The 23362-nt window shown below is 40.5% G+C and overlaps 2 protein-coding genes and 1 long non-coding RNA gene across 4 annotated transcripts in view; 2 read left to right on the forward strand and 1 right to left on the reverse strand.

Annotated features, from left to right (window-relative positions):
* LOC137096114 (uncharacterized) overlaps positions 1–9082 on the forward strand; it is a 21769-nt gene extending 12687 nt beyond the window's left edge. Inside the window, exon 3 of the long non-coding RNA XR_010909281.1 lies at positions 8512–9082. This is a non-coding gene — a long non-coding RNA (uncharacterized lncRNA). The remainder of the gene's footprint in view (positions 1–8511) is intronic.
* The window catches only part of LOC132765458 (sterol O-acyltransferase 2-like), a 30843-nt gene continuing 9791 nt past the window's right edge, over positions 2311–23362 (reverse strand). The window contains exons 4-12 of one of the 2 annotated variants that reach the window (XM_067464264.1): positions 21110–21185; positions 20743–20824; positions 20435–20480; positions 20033–20162; positions 18733–18830; positions 10832–10930; positions 8589–8730; positions 6582–6703; positions 2311–3967 (exon numbers count right to left, since the gene is read on the reverse strand). In XM_067464264.1, the coding sequence (XP_067320365.1) occupies positions 3917–3967; positions 6582–6703; positions 8589–8730; positions 10832–10930; positions 18733–18830; positions 20033–20162; positions 20435–20480; positions 20743–20824; positions 21110–21185 (846 nt within the window). In that variant the 3' untranslated portion in view covers positions 2311–3916. The remainder of the gene's footprint in view (positions 3968–6581; positions 6704–8588; positions 8731–10831; positions 10931–18732; positions 18831–20032; positions 20163–20434; positions 20481–20742; positions 20825–21109; positions 21186–23362) is intronic. The other variant, XM_067464263.1, reaches the window with a different exon arrangement.
* On the forward strand, positions 11122–14217 carry LOC137096459 (uncharacterized). The gene is given in 5 exon segments (XM_067465608.1): positions 11122–12613; positions 12695–13238; positions 13385–13435; positions 13835–13870; positions 13934–14217. Coding segments are annotated over 5 exon segments (972 nt in total). The 5' UTR covers positions 11122–12389; the 3' UTR covers positions 14051–14217.

Below are 23362 nucleotides of genomic sequence, written 5' to 3' on the forward strand. Positions count from 1 at the left end.
TACACTGCATCTTCAGAACACAACAAACAAAGAAACAAAGTGGATGGCTGGGAAAATAATGCCATCCTCTAATTCCAAGTGTAAATCTATCCCTTTTGTGTTATGTGAACTATGATTGCGTAAGTAACATAAAATCAGCAGTTGGTGATTTCTAGTTATTCACTTTGTGATTAATAATGCTGCTTGCTCTTACATGTTCTACCAAACACCATGAACTCCACTTACCAGTTATATTTTAGCTGACATCTTAAAATATTTTCCATTCACTGTGCTTCCCTTGTTGAGCAACTGTAGTGATGAAGTTTGCATTTGCCATAAGTTTAAAGTAGGTTTTTGAATATGGACCTTCAGATAGTGTGGACCTACAGTTCCTGGAATATTTCACTAATGACTATGCTAACTAGGATTGATGAGAATTGTAGTTCAATACCTTATGGAGACCACTTGGCTTGCATCCCTAGGGCTGTTCCTGATTTCTTCTTGATGAACAGCACTGGAGCCTCCACTGGAGACTGGGAAGGCTGGATGAAACCCTTACATAGATTTGTATCCAAAAACTCTTGGAGAGCAGCCTGCTCTGGTTCTGAGAGAGAGTACAAATGACCACGAAGTATCAGCACTCCTGGCTCCAAATCAATGGCACAGTCATAGGTCCGATGCAGCGGTAGTCTTTCTGCTTCCTTTTCGTTGAAGACATCCCAAAAATCTTAATACTTTTTGGGGAGTGTAACAAGAATTTCCACTTCTTGAGCTTGGCAGATTTGGGCCACCAAACTTTGAGGCAAATTGCAATTCCCTTCGAGACCATGAAATGTTGGGGTCATGCAGGGTCAGCCAGGATAGCCCGAGGATGACGGGGAAGTGGAGAACCTTGGTCACCAAAAAGGAGATCTCCTCCATATGTTCTCGAAACCACATCTGCATTGGCGCTGTCCATTGACTGGTAGGACCCGACTTTAGAGGTTGACCATCTATGGCTTGAACAACTCGAGAGTCTTTTAAATCTCTATATTGTAATCTAATGGAGTCAGCATAGTCCTTGTCAATAAAGTTGTTAGTTGCACCTGAATCCAACATGGCATGGACCAAGACTGGCCCTTTCTTGGCTGACCACAATGTGACCAGTAACAAAAATAGCACTCCAGTCTGAGGCTCTTGGGTATGGGTATCAACCGGAATAATGGATGACGAGACTGGATTCTGATTTTACTGTTGAGGCGCTATTGATTGTTATACTGAAGTTAGTGATTTATGTTATAATTGTTTTAATTGCCTGATACTGTTTCGTAATGCTTTGTATTGATGTTGTTCACCGCTTTGAGTCGCCTGAGGGTTGAGAAAAGCGGTATAGAAATAAAGTAAATAAAATAAACCGAGCTGGCGAGCCTCTCTACACTTGGTCAACCCCTTCTCCCACTGGTTGCTGGATGGAGACCTCCAAAGTGTTGGCATCCCCTGCCGCCCCTTCACTTGCTGGTGAAGCCATCCACACCACAAGCTGTTTCTTGATAGGGCATTCTTGTTCAAAATGTCTGCCAGCCCCGCAGTACCAGCATAAGTTCAACCACTGGCGCTGGGCTTTCTCGGCTGCATCGATCCAGGGTCATACCTGCCCCAACTGCATCGGCTCATCTCCTTCTGCCGGAGCTGTGGGAGAGCTGGGCTGCCAAGACATGTGGGGAACTGGGTTGGTCATGGGCCCCTATCCCGAGGCCTGTTCCCCGACTCCACTTTCACCAGTTGACAATCATTCCCTCCAGCCGGAAACACAGGGTAATAAGTTTCACGAATAAGTCAGGCGGCTCGACTCTCCACAGTTCCATCTTCAATTCATGGTTCAAGTCCTCCATGAACTGTCTTCTTAAGGGCTCATCACTCCAAGATACCTGTTTGGCCAGTTCGCTGAACTTGGAAATGTACTGCGCCAAAGGTTGGTCTCTCTGGAGCAAGTGTCACAACTTGCAGCCAGTTGCTTCCCGTGTAGTAAAACTGGCTCAAGTCACCTGGATGTGGATCAAAAAATCTGGAGCACACTTTAGAATGACCACTTGAGAGTCAAAGAGAGCAGTGGCCCATGCAGCCGCAGGGCCATCAAGCAAACTGAAAATCAGAGTGACTTTTAAATTCTCATTGGGAAATTTCACTTCCTGAGCTGCCAAGTAGACTAAACATTGTCTTTTGAAAATTTGTACCTCGTGCGCCTCACCCGAAAATCTGGCAGGCAAAGCTAAGATGGGTGGGCATACAGTAATGTGAGCCTTAAGTCTGCAAATCTCTCCGTCATGTTGACGGATACAGTCTCTTATACTCCATGGAAATCTGCATCTTCTGCTGGGCTGCTGGATTTGCTGCACCTGCGTCCATTCTGAAGAGCATTCAAAGATGCTGGATTGGAGAGCAACCAAACTGTTGCACACCAGGGCTGGAAAATCCAATACTACACACCAGAGTTCTGTATAAGCAAGCACTTTATTGAAGAATAAAAATAGCTTAACCAAAAGAATTAAAAAATGTTCAAAAGCAGTATAGAATATTGCCCATAAAAAGAGTAACTTAAACATGGAAAGCAAGAATCCAAACATCAAGTTCAGGAAACAGGAATGTCCAAAACCATGACAAGATTCAAAGGCCACAAGAGTCTGTGAGTCCAAAAGTATTTATTTATTTATTTATTTTAAAACTTTTATATCCCGATGTTCTCTACCTCCGTAGAGAGACTCCAGGAACACAAAACCAAAGACACATGAAAATATAGGAACAAAACTTGAGCATTGAATCCAAGGCATGAAAAGTTACAAGAATATCCACATGAATGTTAATCCAAGGGACAAGAAACTTGAAAACAAGACAGGAATTGCTGTCTAAGCTAAATGCTGGTTCTCCTGAAAGTACAATCTCAGTTGCCCTCATATATAGTCAAAAAGCCATGCCTTTTCCCTTGAGAAGCCTTGGGAGGAACCCTCTTTTCAATTAATCTTTGAGAGCACTCAAATGTATTTAACCATTCTTTCAAAACTGCTTCAGCTAAGAATAGTGTTTCTCCTCTCAATAAATGCCTGGAGGAGGTACTGGGCTGGATGAGGAAAAACAAATTGAAACTGAATCTAGACAAAACAGGTGCTTGCCATCAAGAATCCCAACCTGGGAATGGAGGTGTATCAACCAGTTCTGGAGGGTTACACTCCCTCTGAAAGCCTGTGTTCACAGCCCAGGAGTGCTCCTGGATCTGCCTCTCCAAATATCAGCCCAGGTAAATGGCATATCAGCTTCGGCTGATATGCCAGCAATGCCCATTCCTAGATTTGGAGGACCTTAAGATGGTAGTGCATGCACAGGTAATCTCTAGGTTGGACTTTTGCAATGTACTTTACATTGGGCTACCTTTGTACCAAGTTCAGAAACTTCAGTAGGTTCAAAATATAGCAGCCAGATTAGTTATGGGAACATCCAGGAGTGAACATATCACACCAATACTAAAGTCACTCCACTGGCTGCCATTCAGTTTCTGGGCAAAGTATAAGGTGTTGGTATTGACCTTTAAAGCAATGAAGGGTTGGTGTCACTTCTTGCTTGCAAACTAGACTGAACAACATTTCCACAATTAGCAAATACATGTATGGCCTTCAAAAATAAATTACAGGTATGCTTCTCTCCCTGACTGAGACTATGGCATAGGAGAAGGAGAAGATTTACCCAATGACCTGGAGTAGAGTCCGTTCCCCTCCCAATCACATTTCCTAGTCAGCTTAATATAAAAAAATGGCAGAGATTTTGAAGAAATACTGAGGGATTCCTTAGGAGTAGGAACAAAATGATCTTCCCAATAGCAGAAGGAAAAATGCCTGCAAGTTTATTTCAGTAATGGAGCAGAGAAGAGGAATAACTTTTTGAAAAGTCAGCTGGGGGTTGTTATGGCCTAGGAATAACAGGACCAAGTACGTGGAGTCACTCTTGTCCAGAATGTACTCTGAAAGAAAGAAGGAGAAACAAAAGTACAAGAGAGTGAAAGGTCATTCAAGAGACAAATGGACATCTAGGAAGTTGAGTTACAATTGGGTGCAGATAACAAATTAAGCATACGTTTGGACTCCAAGAGGAGAGCATAAAATACAATTTTCACATTAAGGTGCTTTCTAGATGTTGCGCACTTCTGCTCCCAGAATCCCTTTCCAAAAGCCTTTAAAGGTGAAGGCAGTAGGAGCCACAGTCAACAACACAGTCAACAGTGAAGACTTCACCTGTCGTCTATAACAGGTGAAGGCTTCACTGTTATAGACGACAGCTTCCAAGAAGGTTATGGACAATGTGAGAGAATTTGGGAATTTGTATGGTCTGTGTTTCTTTCCAGGTGAAAACTACTATGGATATCTTGTCCATGGGCCTCTCCAGAAGCAATGCTGGGCTGTCCGAACTTGAAAGAGCAGGTTATCAATTGCTGTTAAGATACGATGGCCACACAGAATATCACATAGAGACAGCATGCTACTGAATACTAATTACTGTTATATTCAGTAGCATGTAGGAATGTAGAGCATCTTTAGGATTCTTATTTTGCTCCTGGGATACATAAGCAACAAATAACTGCTTAGTTACCATGGGAAGCAGGATGCTGTAGCAAAGTGTTTCTCATCCTTCCTAATGCCACAACCCCTTAATACAGTTCCGCATGTTGCGGTGACCCCCAAACATAAAATTATTTTTGTTGCTATTTCATGGTAATTTTGGTACTATTATGAATTGTAATGTAAATCTCTGATACGTAGGATGTATTGTCATTCACTGGACCAAATTTGGCAAAAATACATGATACACCCAAATTTGAATACTGGTGGGGTTGGTGGGGGACTGATTTTGTCATTTGGGAGTTTAGTTGCTGAGCTTGGTTTATTTATTTTATTTATTTATTAATCAATTTTATATACCACCACTCCTCGAAGGCTTGGAGCGGTTTTAAAGTTAACCTACAACCAAAGAGCATTATGAACTCCACTAATGATGGAATTGAACCAAACTTGGCACACAGAACTCCCATGACCAACAGAAAATACTGGTGAGCATTGACCTTGAGTTTTGGAGTTGTAGTTCACCTACATCCAGAGAGCATTGTGGACTCAATTTATTTACAGTATTTATATATTTACAGTATTTATATACCGCTTTTCTCACCCCTAGGAGTACTCAATCAATGATAGATCTGGACCAAACTTGGCACGAATTCTCATTATGCCCAAATGTAAACACCAGTGGAGATCTTGATATTTGGGAGTTGTAGTTGCTGGGATTTATAGTTAACCTACAATCAAAGAGCCCCTTGAACCCCACCAACAATAGAATTGGGCAAGCTTCCTACTCAGAACCCCACCACCCCACCCCACGCTTGAAGGGACTCGCTGGTGCGAGCCTCCCTCCAGCCCCACACGCTCGCCCTCACCCACACATGTGCCCCATGCTATCATGTGCCGAGCACACCTGCTCTCCCTTTCACACTTGGAGTCTCAAAAGCAGCTCTCCCCTTGGCTGAGAGTCTGGCCAGTCACAGCAGAGGAATGCTTTTGGTAGGAGAATTCACCATCTATTTCCAAAAAGGAAGAGAAGGACAGGCAGAGAGATCTTCAGCCTTCTCTGTCAAAGGGGTTCCTAAGACCATCAGAAATATGTTTTCTGATAGTATTTAGTGACACCACTGAAACCCACTGGCAACCCCCCCCCCCCAGGGATCCTGACCCCCAGGTTGAGAAATCCTGCTGTAGCAGATGAACCATTGAGCTCCAGCAGGCCTTTACATATATACTTCAGAATACTTAAAAATTCTCTATTTCCTGTGCTGTTAAAATTAGTGAGATGTGAATATGTTTTTTAAAAGTATTGTTCTATAAAATGTAATAGAACGAATGGACCAATAATAGTAGTAATGTAGCAACAGCTATACTTCTACTAACCCTTTCACCAATCCCTTTCAGCAATCATGAATGATATAAACACCCAATATCTTCAGGAAATGGCTCCAAACAAGTGTACACAACTTACATATGTAGACCAATTTCTCTTGTACCTGATTTAATACAAAATCACAATGAAGAGTTTAAGGAAAGCTTTCCACTTTAACTAACATGTGAAGAAGCAGTTACTTTGTCTCCTAAGTTGATACTTTAATTGATTTTTTGAGTTTTAATTTATCATTCCTTATAATTGTAAGAAGCAGAGGGAACTGAAAATCATATCCTTGTGAATACCTGCAGACGGAATATTTTACAGTCTTGATGGTTTTTCAGGTTGTCTGCATATCAACATTCAAGTACTTTGGATTCAAGCAGCACTCATCAAGCTGACATTGGTTGCTTTCAGTCCTAAGAGACATCAGCTCCCACTGGCATTTACTAGAAGTTCTTCTCTCATCTACTGAGATTTCTGAAATGTCCTGTTTGTGAGATCATACTGAAAGTATGTCAATAGAAGTGTTTCACTGTGGGTTAATTTACCAATTTCACTCTAACTGAGTAGGAAACACTTGAGCCATAATATAGGCTTGTAAGAGAAAAGAGCAGAAAATGTGTTGTACCTCTGTGAGTCAATATGCTCACCTTCTGGACTGGACAGTGGACCCGGGCATACCATTCTAGGGATTGTATGGTCAGCTGAAGTGCTACACTGCACAGCATACGAATCCATAATATGATGTTTGAGTTGGGCATTGCCAATAAATCTGTGAAGAAGATTGGTGGAAGATTAGTTGTGCTTAGTGGATTATAATGTGCAAAAGGGGTATCTGGGTTTTGTGACCCATCCCTGTTTTATAGTTCTTTATTCCCATGTTCATAGAATAGCACATTCCCTATTTCATGGGATCTATGCATTACTAGTTAGAATGAAACTTATTTAATTTGTTTTCAGAAAAGTCATATCCTATGAGGAAAACAACAAGGAATACAAGCCCACTGATGAGCAGGGCGGACAATAAGGTGGACAATAAGGCAGGAAGGGAGAAATCTTTCTGTATATTTCAGATTGCAGCTCTCACAGTATTTTACCACTGGGCATTTGAATTGGAGTGGAAATCCAAAACACCTGGATAGATATTCCCTATCCCTGACATAAGAGATATAACATGAATGTTGTGCCTAATTTGCTTGTAACATTAGAACTGACAATAAAGAAATCTATTTTTTTAAAGCAAGTAGAAGTATTAAACCTTTGAAGACGACTAAGCATCTACAGTAAGGCTGCCACTGGTTTTGTCATATGGATACATGCACACACATTGTACCCAAACATCTTCCTTGAGCCATACAGGCTTTAACCTTAATATGTGTATGTGTGTATGTCAGAACTATAGAGTAGTTCTGATATATAGGCAACATCTTATAAAAGTGCTTATGGAATTGAAACACAGTATGTCACAGCAAACAAGAACTATATGCTGAATTTCGTATCACAAAATCACAAGTCGAACACTTCCCAAGCGTCTAGGATTATGTGATGTATTTTCGAATGATGCAGATCCAAGTAAGGTAGCCTTTTGCAGTTGACAGATTGTGATTTTGTCAATGTTTATTGTTTCCAAATGCCGGCTGAGATCTTTTGGCACAGCACCCAGTGTGCCGACGACCACTGGGACCACCTGTACTGGTTTATGCCAGAGCCTATTATTATTATTATTATTATTATTATTATTATTATTATTATTATTATTTGTACATTAGTATCCTGTTCTTCTCCTCCCGCCCCTGGTTTCACAACAAGCACTCATTCGAGTGCTAATCACAGTGATAGACATATTTAAAACAGATCATTAAAATACATTACATTAAAAACATTTTTGTGTTCCTAAAGTTTTCCAGAGAATAAAAATATTTTTGCTTATTCCTTAATGCTCCCCAAATGCACTTTAGGGTTGTGAAGGACATTTCCACCATTTTTGGACATGTGCTATGGATGTGTAGTCTATTCGTCGTCGTTCCCCCCCCCCCCCAAACACACACTCATTTTGCACCAGTGAGCCAATTTAGAACCAGAAGAGATCTTCTCGAAACCTGAAACTTTGCTATTACTTTTCTTGGTAAATGTGGCTTTCCCCTGCCTTTTATAATTTCTTTCTCCTCTCCTGCTGTTTATCTTTTCTTTTTTCATCTTAATTGCTGGCATCGAATTACTGCCTTTGTAAGCTGCCCTGAGTCCCCCCTCAGAGGTAGAGAAGGATGGGGTATAAATGTTCGAAACAAACAAACAAACAAACAAACAAATAAATAAATAAATCTAGTGGCAAATGCAGGAGAGAAGAGCCAATATTCAGAGCTAGATGATGACAACTTAACAAGCAGTTTGGGCTCCTTTTTTTCTACTTTTACGTGTGGTGGTGGTGAGGACTGTCACAAAAAGTAAGGTGACTGAGCCAACTTTATTCCTCTGCATTTTACATTTAGTTATGACTGGATTTATAGTGATTAAATAGTGATTAATTTTTTTTTATGGTAGTCCTTTAGAAACCTCTACTTATATCTTATATATTTGCAGGCATGGATTTTCAAACCAAAATACATTCAATATTAAGATTATTTCTGCTCTCATGGGTCGTTTAAGGCAGTACTGACCTGCTAAGACTGAAATAAGCCAGAATATGAAAAGAAGCGGGTGGAAGAAGCCAAGACTCATCATGAAGATATATTCATGAAAAGCACCTGAAACAATGAAGGTGGACAACACAGCCACAGGCCGGGCCTTTGATTTGAATACCTGGAAGGCAAGAAGCACAGGTGAGCCACATGGTGGAATCATATAGAAAGCATCTGAGCATTTGATGAAAGAAAGTGAAATGTTCTTCCAGGTTGGAAATGGATTGCCGGGCTTGAATAACTGATCTGCCAAATGCTGTTGGATGCAGATGTCGTTATGCCACCTTCCCTGATCATTGGACTAATTATATTGGGTGGTGGGTCTTTAAGTTAAAAAAAAATCAGGCCAAAAATGTAGACAGACATGGTTTTCCCATCCCTGCTGTATTTGCCTGTCTGTCTCTGTCCTCTCTATTCACTCAATGAACTGGACTTCCTTCAAATCCGTTTTACCAAGACTTACCCTTTTCCCTCCCTCCACCCCAGGGATGTAACCGGGGGGGGGGGGGGGGTTGCTCGAGGGGCTTCAGCCCCCCCCCCCCCCGGAATTCTCATTGTGGTCCATGAGAAGGCCTTACTGGTGCATTATTTAAACTGTTGTTTATTCATATCATGATCTGATCACCATGTTCAATATATCCCATATGCATGGGGGTATTGGGGTAACGATACAAAAGGTTTGCTAGGCTAGACCCTCTTTCACTCAGACTCAGCCCCCCCCCCCCCCCGAATCAAAATCCTGGCTACGGGCCTGCTCCACCCCATACCCATATTACAATTTCCATTAGAACTTTAACTTCATCCATGAGCTCAGCTTTTCACATCTTTATACAATATTTACATTGACTTTTTACCCATTCAGTATATATCAACCAATTCTCTTTAATTTTTCTCATTTAATTTTCCTTTTTAACCTCACAGATTACACTTGCTATAATATTTGATTGGACCCGATCAAACAAGTTATTATTCCAATTTATCATATTCCTTTTTTAAATTTTTCCAACCCAAAGCTATTATGTCCTTTCCTGCAAAAATAATTGCTCTGAATAAATCTTGATTTTTTTTATTGATCTTATTGTTTCCTAAAATTCCCATTAATATCAGCTCCATTTTTACTTGAAGTGACATTTGAAATAATTTCTCCATTTTTTGTTATTTGTTTCCAAAATGTTTTTGCCTTTGGACATTCCCACCATATGTGACTATACCATCTTTTGCTTAATCCATAGTGCCAACACGTTGAACGTTTAACACAAATCATATTTGATAGTTGTGCTGTGGTTCGATAACATTTCCAAATAAATTTCCTTTCCATTTCTTTGTAGTTCTCTATTTTGATTTTTAAGTCCTCTATTATTTGTCTTGTAAGAACTCCCTCTTTTTACCATTTATTTTATAATGTTCTTATAATATATTCCTCATCTTTGATCATTCCTTTGAACATTAACTAGCTCTTTCTCTGAATTCTGTGCCTTTCTGATTGTCTTCCATCATACTCTACCCACCTATACATTTTTCATATTTTCCTTGTTTCAATTTATTATATAACCCTAGTATATTCCTGACTACAGCCAGGAAATCAGAAGATGTTTACTTCTTGAGAGAAGAGCAATGACCAAACTTGATAAAATAGTGAAGACTAGCAATGAAGATGTGCATAGTTAAAGCCATGTTATTCCCCATAGTAACCTATGGATGTGAGAGCTGGACCATAAGAAAGACTGAGTGAAGGAAGATAGATGCTTTTGAACTGTGGTGCTGGAGGAAAATTCAGAGGGTGCCTTGGACCATGAGAAGATCCAACCAGTCCACACTCTAGGAAGTAATGCCCGACTGCTCACTGGAAGGAAGGATATTAGAGGCAAAGATGAAGTACTTTGGTAACATAATAAGAAGACAGGAAAGCTGGAAGAAGACAATGATGCTGGGGGAAATGGAAGGAATAAGGAAGAGGGGTCGACCAAGGGCAAGATGAATGGATGGTATCCTTGAAGTAACTGGCTTGACTTTGAAGGAGTTGGGGGTGGCCACGGCCAACAGGAACCTCTGGCATGCGCTGGTCCATGAGGTCACAAAGTGTCATAAGCGATTGAACAACAAAGTATCTTAATCCAATTTTTATTCCTTATTTTGTCTATTATTCTGTTCATGGGAATAAGGTGGTCATTCATATTATATAAATCTTTAATCCTATAATATTTTTACCAAGACTTACTTACCCACAGAAGGTCCTGATAGATATAATAGTACAGCCAATCATGTACTACTACATTCCAGTTCCGCATGAATGCAGAGAAAGATGCGGCGTTCCACCAGTCCTGAGCAGGTGGGAAATAAAAGACTCTAAAATTAAGATGCACATTAGATTCAATGGCAAATTAGAATTGTCCAACTAAACCTGCCTGAGCAAGAGATCCCAGCTGGGGGCAAAGGAGAGAGAGGTAGTGGTGAAAATGCTGTTGGAAAGGCCAGATGGAGGGGTGCGGATTCCACCAGCCTTTCTGTATCTGTATTCCACCAAGCCTGATGGAAAGGTGTGGCTTCCCATCAGCACTTTGGTGACCACCACCACCTTGCATTACATTTGATAGCAAATACTTTTTTTGTCATTGAGGTGCACATTACATTCAGTAGTGCCTTTTATTGAATCAAACACGATATATTAGAAGAAATCTTTGGGTGGTTCTACACAGGCATTATAGTGCAGTTCAAACCCTTTCTACAGGTCGGGGTGTCTGCAAAACATACACTCCCAGTGTGCACTGCAGCATGCAATAAGCCTGAAACAGCATATTAAAAAAACAAACTCACTTGAAAGTCATAAATTCTGCTGTAGTTGATCAGTGTATACTCTATACAGCATTCAATTCTGAGACTGAAAAATGTGGGACAATAATCAGGACAGGGCTAGTGCTGACACAATTGAAAGACCTAGAATAAATAGCTTATTGGGAGATACCCAATCAGCAAATCCTAACCCTAACCCTGACCCCGACCCTGACCCAAAAACCCCTTAACTCTTAATGCCCTAATCCTAACCCCCTAACCCTAACCCCCTAACCATAACCCTATCCTCCTAACCCTAAACCGCTAACCCTACTGGAGAAAGAAGTGGAGGAGTAAGAAGTAGAGGTGGAAGAAGAAGTGGAGGACAAAGAAATGTAAGAAGACCTGGAGGAAGTAGTGGAGGATAAAGAAGTGGAAGACAAAGAAATGGAGGACAAAAAGATAGAGGAAAAGTGGTGGAGGAAGAGGGGGGCAACGAAATGGAGGAAGAAGTGGAGGAAGAAGTGGAGGATGAAAAGGAGGAGGAAGAAGTGGAGGGCAAAGAGGTGGAGGGCAAAGAAATGGAGAAAGAAGTGGAGGAGAAAGAGGAGGACAAAGAAATGGAGGATGAAAAGGAGGCGGAAGAAGTGGAGGGCATAGAAATGGAGGATGAAGTGTAGGGCAAAGTAGTGGAGGACAAAAAAGTGGAGGACAAAAATATGGAAGAAGAAGTGGAGGACGAAGAAGTGGAGGAAGAAGTGGAGGAGGCAAAGTGGAGGACAAAGAAGTGGAAGACAAAGAAGTGGAGGAAGAAATGGAGGGCAAAGAAGTGGAAGTCAAAGAAGTGGAAGACAAAGAAATGGAGGAAGAAGTGGAGGATAAAGAAGTGGAGGACACAAACCTCTTAACCCCTAACCCCCTAATCCTAACCCCCTAACCCTACTGGAGAAAGAAGTGGAGGAGTAAGAAGTAGTGGTGGAAGAATTGGAGGAAGAAGTGGAGGACAAAGAAATGGAGGAAGAAATGGATGAGGAAGAAATAGAAGTGGAAGAAGTGGAGGAAGAAGTGGAGGACAAGGAAGTGGAAGACAAAGAAATGGAGGAAGAATTGGATGAGGAAGAAATAGAGGCAGAAGAAGTGGTGGAAAAAATTGAGGACAAAGAAGTGGAGGATAAAGAAATGGAGGAAGAATTGGAGCAGGAAGAAGTGGAGTACAAAGAAATGGAGGAAGAAATGTAGAGCAAAGAAGTGGAGGAAGAAGTGGAGGAGGAAATGGAAGAGGACAAAGAAATGGGGGAAGAAGTGGAGGAGTAAGAAATAGAGGGCAAAGAAGTGGAGGAAGAAGTGGAGGACAAAGAAATGGAAAACAAAGAAATGGAGGAAGAAGTGGAGGGCAAAGAGGTGGAGGACAAAGAAACAGAAGCGGAGGAGGAAGACGAGAAGGAAGAAATGGAGGAGGAAAAGTTGTAGGAAGAAGTGGAGGACGAAGAAGTGGAGGAAGAAGTGGAGGAGGAAGAAATGGAGGGCAAAGAAGTGGAGGAGAAAGATATGGAGGAAAAAGTGGAGGATGAAGAAGTGTAGAAAGAAGTGGAGGAGGAAGAAGTGGAGGACAAAGAAATGGAAGAAGAAGTGGAGGACAAAGAAGTGGAAGAGAAAGAAATAGAGGAAGAAGTGGAAGACAAAGAAATGGAGGAAGAAGTAGAGGAAGGGGAGGAGGACAAAGACATGGAAGAAGAAATGGAGGACAAAAAATTGGAGGAAGAAGTGGAGGAGGAAGAAGTGGAGGACAAAGAAATGGAGGAAGAAGTGGCGGAAAAAGAAATGGAAGAAGAAGTGGAGGAAGAAGTGGAGGACAAACAAGTAGAGGTGGAAGACGTGGAGAACAAAGAAGTGGAAGAGAAAGAAATGGAGGAAGAAGTGGAAGGGAAAGAAATGGAGGAAGAAGTTGAGGAGGAAGTGGAGGAGGACAAAGACATGGAGGAAGAAGTGGAGGACAAAAATTGGAGGAGGAAGAAGTGGAAGACAAAGAAATTGAGGAAGAAGTAGAGGACGAAGAAGTGGAGTTGGAAAAGTGGAGGACAAAGAAATGGAAGAAGTGGAGGAAGAAGTGGAGGACAAAGAAATGGAGGAAGAAGTGGAGGACAAGAAGTGGAGGACAAAGAAGTGGAGGTGGAAAAGTGGAGGACAAAGAAATGGAAGAAGAAGTGGAGGACAAACTGGAGGACAAAGAAGTGGAAGACAAAGAAGTGGAGGAAGAAATGGAGAGTAAAGAAGAGGAGGAAGAAGTGGAGGACAAAAAGCCTTAACCCTTAGTCCCCTATTCCTAACCCCCTAACCCTAACCCCCTAACCCTACCGGAGAAAGAAGTGGAGGAGTAAGAAGTAAAGGTGGAAGAAGTGAAGGAAGAAATGGAGGACAAAGAAGTGGAGAACAATGAAATGGAGGAAGAAGTGGAGGAGGAAGAATTAGAGGAGGAAGAAGTGGAGGAAGAAGTGGAGGACAAAGAAATGGAGGAAGAAGTGGAGGACAAACAAGTGGAAGGCAAAGAAGTGGAGGAAGAAGTGGAGGAGGAAGTGGAGGAGGACAAAGAAATGGAGGAAGAAGTGGAGGAGGAAGAAGAAGTGGAGGACAAAAAATTGGAAGAAGAAGTGGAGGAGGAAGAAGTGGAGTAAAAAGAAATGGAGGAAGGCTTTTAAAATAAATTTGTCTTTATATCTCTCCCAGCACAGATCGTATAAAGTGATTGCCAAATTCCTTTCGGTTTTCCATTTATCATACCATGCCCTTTCTTAAATCAAGTCCTTCCAGTGATAGAGACTTCATTTTATTGAGAGCTGTCCTATCCACACTAGACAGCATGCTTCATAATATAATTTCATATAATATAATATAGCCTCCCCACCATCTTCTTTTCATCTGTTAAATTGATCAATTTTATCCTAGTTTTCTTTCCTTGCCAGATGATTTTGATTCTTCCCTTGAACTTTCTCTATTTTCTGTCTGTCCTGTTTTATATCCTTTTTTCTTGTTGAATGGCATTCAGTTCTTTCTTTATTGATCCTGTATCATCTTGAATCTCTTTTTTTATCATATTCAGTTCTTCTGAGATCTCCTTTCTCATGCTCATCATTTGATCCTGTGTTAATTTTTGATATGCATCTTGCCTTTCTGACATTTTTTGCATTTACCTTGTAAGGTTTTTCATAGATATTTCTTCAGGAATAGAGTTTCTTCTAGGGTAGATTTTCTTCTCTTCTTGCTTTGCTTTGGGGGTTGCCATTTCTGACAATAATTCTTTACTTGTTGTTCTCTATTTGTTTAACTTTCTTAATTCTTCAGTTTTTCTCTTTCCAAATGTTCCATTTCTTTAATTTACGTATTTATCTGTTGATTTTATTTTGAAATTTCTTATTTCCCTCTTGCTTTCCTCTCTTCTTTTTACTGATTTTATTTATTTATTATTTATTTTACTTTACTACTGTGCAAATCTTCCCCCGAAGAACATAGCAGTCTCCTTCTCTTCCTTCGCTAGCTCCTTTAGCTCTTCAATGTCGTCCTCGCTGTTTTCTTTTACCTCTGCCTTCTTCCTTCTTCTTCTTTCTCTTCTCCTTTGTGGTATCCTTTGTAGTGTCTGATGACCAAATTCCTTCTGATCCTCTCACTTCATCTTCACATCTGTGTCCTACCAAAGTCATTTCTTTCTACTGTCGTGTTATTTCTGCTATCACATTGTTTTGTTTCTTTCCATGTTCCCGTCTCTTGCAGTATTACATGAGAAGAGGCCATTTCCCATCTTCTTCCTTCCTTTCTAGCCCTTCCTTGCCTCCCTCTCTGTTGTTACAGTGGCATACTTCTACCCTCTTTCTTTCCACAGCTCTATCATCCTTTTTTTAAAAAAAAGAAGGAGCTCTTTGTAGACTAAACAATGAGGTTTCAAGGTCAGCCATTCCTCTATATTGCCACTCTTAATGGCACCTTCTCTCCTCATAATTATTTCTCCTCCTTACCATTCCGATTTTTTAAATCCCTTTGCACTTTGTCTTCTTAATTATGGACCTTTTCTAATCTTACTTCCTTTAGTCTTTAGTTTTGTTTTCCCCTGGCTTGCCCCTTTGGTGTTATTACTATTCTGCCATATTTGGGATGTTTGACTCGTGGAGTCTTTTTTTTATATATAAGTAATCTTTATTGAGTTTATAATAAAATACAACGTGAAGGGGATACATGAGGATTGAAGGGGATGAGTGGGGACGTGGGTTGGGAGGGGAAGGGGTGGCAGGGAGGGGTACATTACACTTATAAATATACATACATATACATACGCATACAAGCACACCACATGTGCCCCCATACTTGCATGTATTAAGTATAAGGCACTCTATTACATATTCTAAACAACATATATATCTTCACACATTAAAAACATATGACTTCCATTTAGTTTCCTAGCAGTTGATCTTCCAATATTTCCAGGAGATCCTCATGGGGATTTCCTGATTTAGTTTTCACCCATCCATGACCATTACAGAACTAATTTTGTCTCACTTTTTCCAGTCTTAATCATTTTAGCATTCAAATTTGCTTTTTTCATATTCCTCAAAATCAGTCCAGTCCATCTGCTTTACTGGTCTTCCTGAGCAATTTCTCAGGAAGAACATTAACTTATCCATGTCTCTTATTTCCAGTAATTTATCTAACCATTCTTCGATTTTTGGGATATGCCCATCCTTCCAGTGTCTTGCCAAAGTTATCCGTGCAGCGGTGGAGATATATGTGAGCAGGATGTCCTAATTTCTGTTCAGTTTTAGGTTGTCGTCTGTCAGCCCTAATAAGAAATACCCCGAATTTCGTGGGATCTTTTTCTTTAATATTTTTTGAGCCTCTCCTTGTATGTCTTGCCAGTATTTATTCACCTCGGGACATGACCACCACATGTGGTAATAAGTACCTATTTGCTTTTTGCATTTCCAGCATGTGTTTTGGTATTTTTTGTACATCAGGCTCAAATTCTGAGGTGTTATATAACATCTATGAAAGGTCTTCAGCCAGTTCTCCTTAAGGGCTGTCAAGTATGTATATTTTAGCTTTTTTCTCCAAATTTGCTGCCATTCATGGATTTTGATCTTTCTCCCTATGTTTTTTGCCCAGAGCACCATACAGTTTTTGATTTCTTCTCTCTCTGTTTCCCACATCAACAGTTGGTTATATAGCTTTGTAATGGTTTTCTTTTCAATTTTCATCAATTTGTCCCATGTTGTCTCTTTTTCTTCAAATCCAATCTTTTCGTCTTGTTTGAATATTTCTCTTAGTTGGTAGTACTGTAGCCATGTTAGATTTTCAAATTTCTGGATCAATTCCTCCTGAGGTTTTAATTTCCAGGAGTTGTTGTTGTTGTTTTTCTCCAGCAGGTCTTTGTAGGTTGGCCACCGCTGCCAACCCAGCAATTTTCTCTGCTTTGCCTCTATCGGCGACAACCACAGGGGAGTCCTGACATAAAAGTATTTTTTATATTTGTCCCATACTTTAATCAAAGTGGACCTAATGAAATGGTTACCAAAGTTACCCTCCAGTTTTGTCCTGCCGTACCACATGTACGAATGCCACCCGACTCTCAGGTTGAACCCTCTAACGTCAGCATTTTTTCATTTTTTAGAGTGGACCAATCTTTGACCCAAGCTAATGCACAGGCCTCAGCATATGTTCTAAGACTTGGGAGACCGAAGCCTCCTCTTTCTTTTTTATCTATCATTATCCGATGTTTTATTCTTGGCCTCTTTCCATCCCTCTGTTCCATTGGTCGAAAATTTTGGCATTCCTTATGATGGGTAAGTTCTGAAACAGGTACAGCAGTGTTGGCAAGATATTCATTTTGATTAGTGCAGTCTTTCCAAGGAGGGAGAGTTTCAGGAATTTCCAATTCATTAGGTCTTTTTTCACATTCTTCCAGGTCGTTTTGTAATTATTTTTCAATAGTTGGGCATTTTTGGCTGTTAGCCAAATCCCTAGATATTTAATTTTTGGGCTTACTTTAAATCCAGTCTTATTTTTTAGTACTTCTTGTTTTGCTCTAGATATATTTTTGGTAAGAATCGTGGTCTTGTTTTTATTTATCTTAAACCCCGCGACTTTGCCATATTCCTCTATTTTATCTAACCACTTTTGTATATTTTTGTGGGATCTTCAATAATGCAGATGACATCATCAGCGTACACCCTTGTCTTGAATTCTTGTTTGGCAATTTTCATTCCTATGACCTCTTTATCCTCTCTGATCAATTTTAATAAGGTCTCCAATGCCATAATAAACAGCAGAGGGGAGAGGGGACACCCCTGCCTAGTTCCTTTCGTGATCACTATTTTCCCTGTAGATTGGTCATTAATTAGTAATCTAGCCGTCTGGTTTGAATAGATGGCATTTATAGCATTCTTAAACGAATATCCTATATCTATTTTGTCTAGTAGGAGTTTCATGAACTTCCAGCTTAGGTTGTCAAATGCTTTCTCAGCGTCCAGAGAAAGCAGAGCCAATTCCTTTTGTGTATTAGTATCATAATATTCGATGGTATTTATTATCGTTCTGAAATTATCTTTGGTGTTTCTACCTGGCAGGAATCCCACTTGCTCCTCTCCGATCCAAACCATTAGGAATCTCTTTAGTCTTTTTGCCAATATGGTGGCATATATTTTATAATCTGAATTCAATAGGGATATAGGCCTGTAATTTTGTTTTTCTGTCAGGTCTAAGTTTTCTTTTTTAATCAACACAATTTCAGCCTCCTTCCAAGAGTCCGGGATAACACCTGTGTTCAGTGCCAAATTCATTATTTTTTTGAGGTAAGGTAGTAGTTCCTCTTTCATTGATTTGTAGAAAATAGCAGAATAGCCGTCTTGACACAATGAAAAAGATTATTTCTTGAACTCACGTTTTGTTGAGCCTTTTGACTTTTCTCTTTCTTTCCTTAAAAATGCACAATGGATGGCCATGTCTTAGCAACCCGCTGTACTCTGTGGGCTCCTTGCCTGGGTAACCCAGAGGTTTGCTCTTGAGGAGCGAACCCCTTCTGTACTGCTACATGGTGCTGTCCCCTTCTGCCTTGATTCACAAATGGGGAGGGAGCCGAGTGCTCTACCCAGTCACTGTGGGGCTGATTCTCTGGGAGCACTCAGGAAGTCCGACCAGCTACTATGTTGCTGCATCAGAAGTCCCCAGCCATTTTATTTGGGAGCAATTTCTATGCAAAATGCAAATGTCAGCATTTATATGACCCAAATAATCCATGAGGCATATACAGATGGAACAGAACATAAAACAGTCCAGCCCTTTCCCTGGACCCCCACCAAAACCCTAAAATTACCTTGTAGAAGGTACGGTCAGCAAAGTGCATCATTTCAGCAAAGGCATTAAGCCAACAGTGGAAAAAGGCATAGCACAGCAGGATTATCAAATATAATGCTGTGGGGACAGAAAACATTAGTCACCTCAGTTGCATCAACTTAAAGATATGTAAATAAATAGGAGACATTTGGGGCTGGAGCATTTGTCATAGCTTGATAAATAATACTGGATAATCTGAAGATGGTCTGATTACACTCCGGCCCCTTCCACACAGGTATATAAAATCCACATTGAACTGGATTATTTGGCAGCGTGGACTCAAATAACCCAGTTCAAAGCAGATATTATGGGATTTTCTGACTTGATATTCTGGGTTACATGGCTGTGTGGAAAGGCCCTATGATAGCACATTTCTTCAATTTTAAGATACTATTGATTGCACAAGCCAACAAGTACTTTTCATTACATATCGTTTTAGGTCATAGAATCATAGAATCAAAGAGTTGGAAGAGACCTCATGGGCCATCCAGTCCAACCCCCTGCCAGGAAGCAGGAATATTACATTCAAATCACCCCTGACAGATGGTAAGGTCATTCTTATAGAGTTTTTTGCACTGAATTCAAAGCTCAGAAGTGTACAATTCATTCTTGCATGTAGATAGTTCATACTTTGCTTCAGGTCAAACAGAAGTGTCATTAACTAAACGCCAAATACAATTCACTTCAGAGTTCAATCCAGATGTCCTGTCAAGAAGATGCTGCATTGCAGATGGTAAGTATATAGACTATGAGGGTAATCAAATAATTTATGCTGCTCTGAGTTCATGAGTGTCACAATCATTTCCTAGGACCTAGTTTATGTACCCAGCGTTGCACCAGAATACGTTTTGTAATGATATTTATTAGAAATTCTCATTTTATGCTTTAAAATTTTAGCTTTACAATTGCGAAGTACCTAAAATTCTAGGATGCATCCTATTTTAAGAGGTTTCTTTTACAGAGGAGGCGGCATGGGGAAGGAGTCTAATAATGAAAGAAACGCAGCATATTTTGGAAAAACTAGCAATCAACATGATATTCTGAAGGGTTAGTTGGTTTATACAAAAATGTGGCTTACCTAGTCTGGCAGGACATGCAGATGAGATTTTGAGAGGGACAATGTTGGTGGGAGCAGAAAAATTACGATAGGGATGGTGGTTGTGGTTGTGCCAAGGCGAATAAGCTTCCATCTGAAAAATGCTACATCCCTGACTTGTTTTCGATTAATTACTTTGGCTCATCTTCATCATACAAACAACGTCACTGTTCTGCCTACGTACCTCCCAATGTTGCAATAAAGACCAGCAGCACAAAACTTCGGAAGGTGAGGGGCTGCTTATTAATGTTGCTGCTGAGAGGAATTGAGATGCACTTGAAGAGCATGAATCCATAAAACAGGCAGATCAGGAACTGCATGAAAAAGGAGAAAGCTCCATCTTAGTGTGTGGATGCATTTAAGATTAGCATGAAAATGAAGCCAAGTTCAACAGAGACCTTAAAAAAATTCCAGCTGGGCTCGATGTAGCTGGATCCTGTAATCGCTTTAATTTCATACAATGCATCTCATATGACATCCCTTTCAGCTAAGACATTGTGGAAACTTTTAATGGCTAGTAACACATTGTACTTTTGGCCATGTACTTTTAGCCAAATGTACAATTTAGATGTTTGGTGTCTCTCACCTTAGCAAAGTTTCCGATGACATACCTCCATCGAACACAGGATGTCCTATGAATAGCATAAGGAGAATAGGAGGTATTAGATTATGATTTTTTTCAATGTATTTCAAGAATTTTATGGCAAGACTATTGAAGGGCTGGCATTCTGTATGAGAACCATAGTCCAACCTCTGCAGTGTGCCAGGTTCAGAAACAGTAAACTCTGCATTCTGAGGATACATGTTCCCCAAATTCCCTTTTCTGGTCATTGAGCTGGAATCGTGGATGTAAGAAGCCATCCGAGACTAAAGATGTGTGAGGAAAGGACTCACCTTGGATAGTTCTCCCTGTAGATCAAAGTAGGGCAGAAGAGAAAATACAGATAAGTAGAGAATTGAGGCAGCTGCATCTTCCCTGAAAGGGGACAGGAAAAAAAGGGCATCTGAGACCACTGAGGAAGAAATAGACATGGGTTTGTATGGCATGCTGAGAAAAGTCATATCCTAAAACAAGACTTGGAAAACTATCATAAAGCACCTCTTATAGAAATTCCTTCTTCTTCTCAACAATCATGGATACAAGAGCCCTGTTCTCATGTCAGCTGGCATACCAAGAGTAAAGAAGGAACTATAAGAACTGGAAACCAGATGGGATTCTTTCCTTCCTAATAACCCCAGATTGTCTCCAAATAAAGCTCACCGTCATGTGACCTGGCCTGAAGGATTGGAGGCACAGTTTCCCGCAGGAAGGAATAGCTTTTCATCAAGAACCGGACCTAAACAAGAAGGGAAAGCAAATATTGAAACAATGCATATCTGGGCCTTTTACACTGCCATATGAAATCCAGATTATCTGTTTTGAACTGGATTATATGGCAGTATAGACTCCTATAATCCAGTTCAAAGCAGATAATGTGGATTATCTGAATTGATCATCTGGATTATATGGCAGTGTAGAATGGGCTTGGGACTTAGTGTTTAGGAGCTGATGAGACAAGACCTGAATTGGGAACCGAAGCCACCATCTCTGTACTTAAGGGAGGAGTTTTACATTCATGTTGTTTTCTCAGGTTTAGCAGACAAGGTGATGCTGCTCTCACTTGAAGCTCAGTACCACTATTGTGGAACATCAAAGACTGACATTATACCTACCAGCTTAGCATGGAGCAGGTGATACAAGAGCAAAATAAGTTTCCCCTTCAGATGGTAAAGCCATTTGTCCTGATCTAGCTTTGAGTAGCTCATGGCTCAGGTATACATGGATCTGCTCTCCCCTCTAGTTTTTGCTTGCTTTGCAACTCTGGTCCCTATTTGCCAACAGTAACAACTTCCCACAAAGCCAAACACCCATGACTGTGTCAATGTTGGGACAATGTTGAAATGTAAGCCAAGGAGCTCCCTAATTCTGTGTGTGGCAGGTAGGAATGTTGCTAATTTTAAACACAGGGGATGCCTGTCCCTTCTTTTCTGTAAAATACAGAACGTAGTTTTCTGAAGTATAAGACAGAACACTAGGTGTTGTAGGGGCTCAGCCTGTGATTGTCTCTTTGCCTCAGGACACTGAGGAGAAGGATCAAGGTTCTGCTGGGGACTCTATGCCTGAATCTGCAGACGTTTCAATGTTTGAATTAAATGATCAGGTTTCTGTTGACTCTCAGGGGTTTGTGAACAGGGATGATGGTCAAGAGAGTACAGTTAACCAGAGTGAACCCGAGGATCATGGGATAGCTGATCAGCAGGCCAAAGTGTTCCAGTGCAGGCAGAAAAGGAGGCTGAGGGAAACCCTGAACTTCCAAGGCCAGATAGTGAAAGGAATGTACTAACTGGCAAACTGAGTGAGTTAGGTTTTGAAAGAAGAAGCCAGATTAATCAACATTGCCAACTGGAATTAGGGAGGAGGCAGTCTGAAAGATTGAGGGAGAAGAGGGGTCAAGGAGAAGTTTCCCAAGGGAAAAGGAATGCTTTTGCCATGGCTTTGTGAATAAATATAGGGTCTGTGAATCTACACTCTTCAGTGAGTCCAATGTTTGGTTTTCATGTACAACCATGTCTTTCGCTTCATGCCTTGTATCCATGCCTTCCTGTTCATAATGAGATTCCTGTGTACTCCTGTTTTGAATTCATGTTCATGCTGAGTTTCCTGTATGCTGTTTGCCTTGGTTTCAAGCTCCTGACTTTGGATTTCTTGGTTCAAGTTTGCTCCTGTTTCTTCAAGGGACTTTGATCTTTTGGCAACCTTTGGAACTGAAAGACTCTAACTCCTGTGGACTTGTGTGTTGGAGTTTGGGAACTTCCTGCTTCCTGACTTGGATTTTGACTGGATTATTTACTTTACTCAACTGACTGCTTTTTGGACATTTTATTATTGCTAGTTTGAATGCCTTTTACCTTTTTTGGCTATTGCTGTGTTATTCCTTAATAAACTGCTTTGCTTATTAAACTGCTTATCTGGTATGGCTTTGGGTTCAAAGTTGCCTTCTCAGCCCTGGTGTGCACAGCTGCTGCCAAAGCGCAATGCAATGAAAACTATGAGCTTGCAATATAAGCCTGAACACAAGGTGACGCTAAAGGACATTGTAATGAATAGTTTGCCATAGAAAACTATGAGCTTGCAATATAAGCCTGAACACAAGGTGACGCTAAAGGACAATGTATTGAATATCTGGCCATAGAAAACTATGAGCTTGCAATATAAGACTGAACACTAGGTGGCAGCAAAGGGCAATCAAATAAATAGCTGGCCATAGAAGACTATGAGCTTGCAATATAAGACTGAACATATATAAGGTGGCAGCAAAGGGCAATGCAATGAACAGCTTGCCAAAGCACACCCATCTAGAAAAATAAATACTACTGTCATTGATAATAGTAACAGTCTTCATTGCAGTATTCTTATATGTAAGGAGTATGTGCTTTGGACAGACAATTTCAGATAAAATTACTTCTAGATTCA

The sequence above is a fragment of the Anolis sagrei genome, chromosome 2 (genome assembly GCF_037176765.1).
Source record: "Anolis sagrei isolate rAnoSag1 chromosome 2, rAnoSag1.mat, whole genome shotgun sequence".
NCBI lineage: Eukaryota > Metazoa > Chordata > Lepidosauria > Squamata > Dactyloidae > Anolis > Anolis sagrei.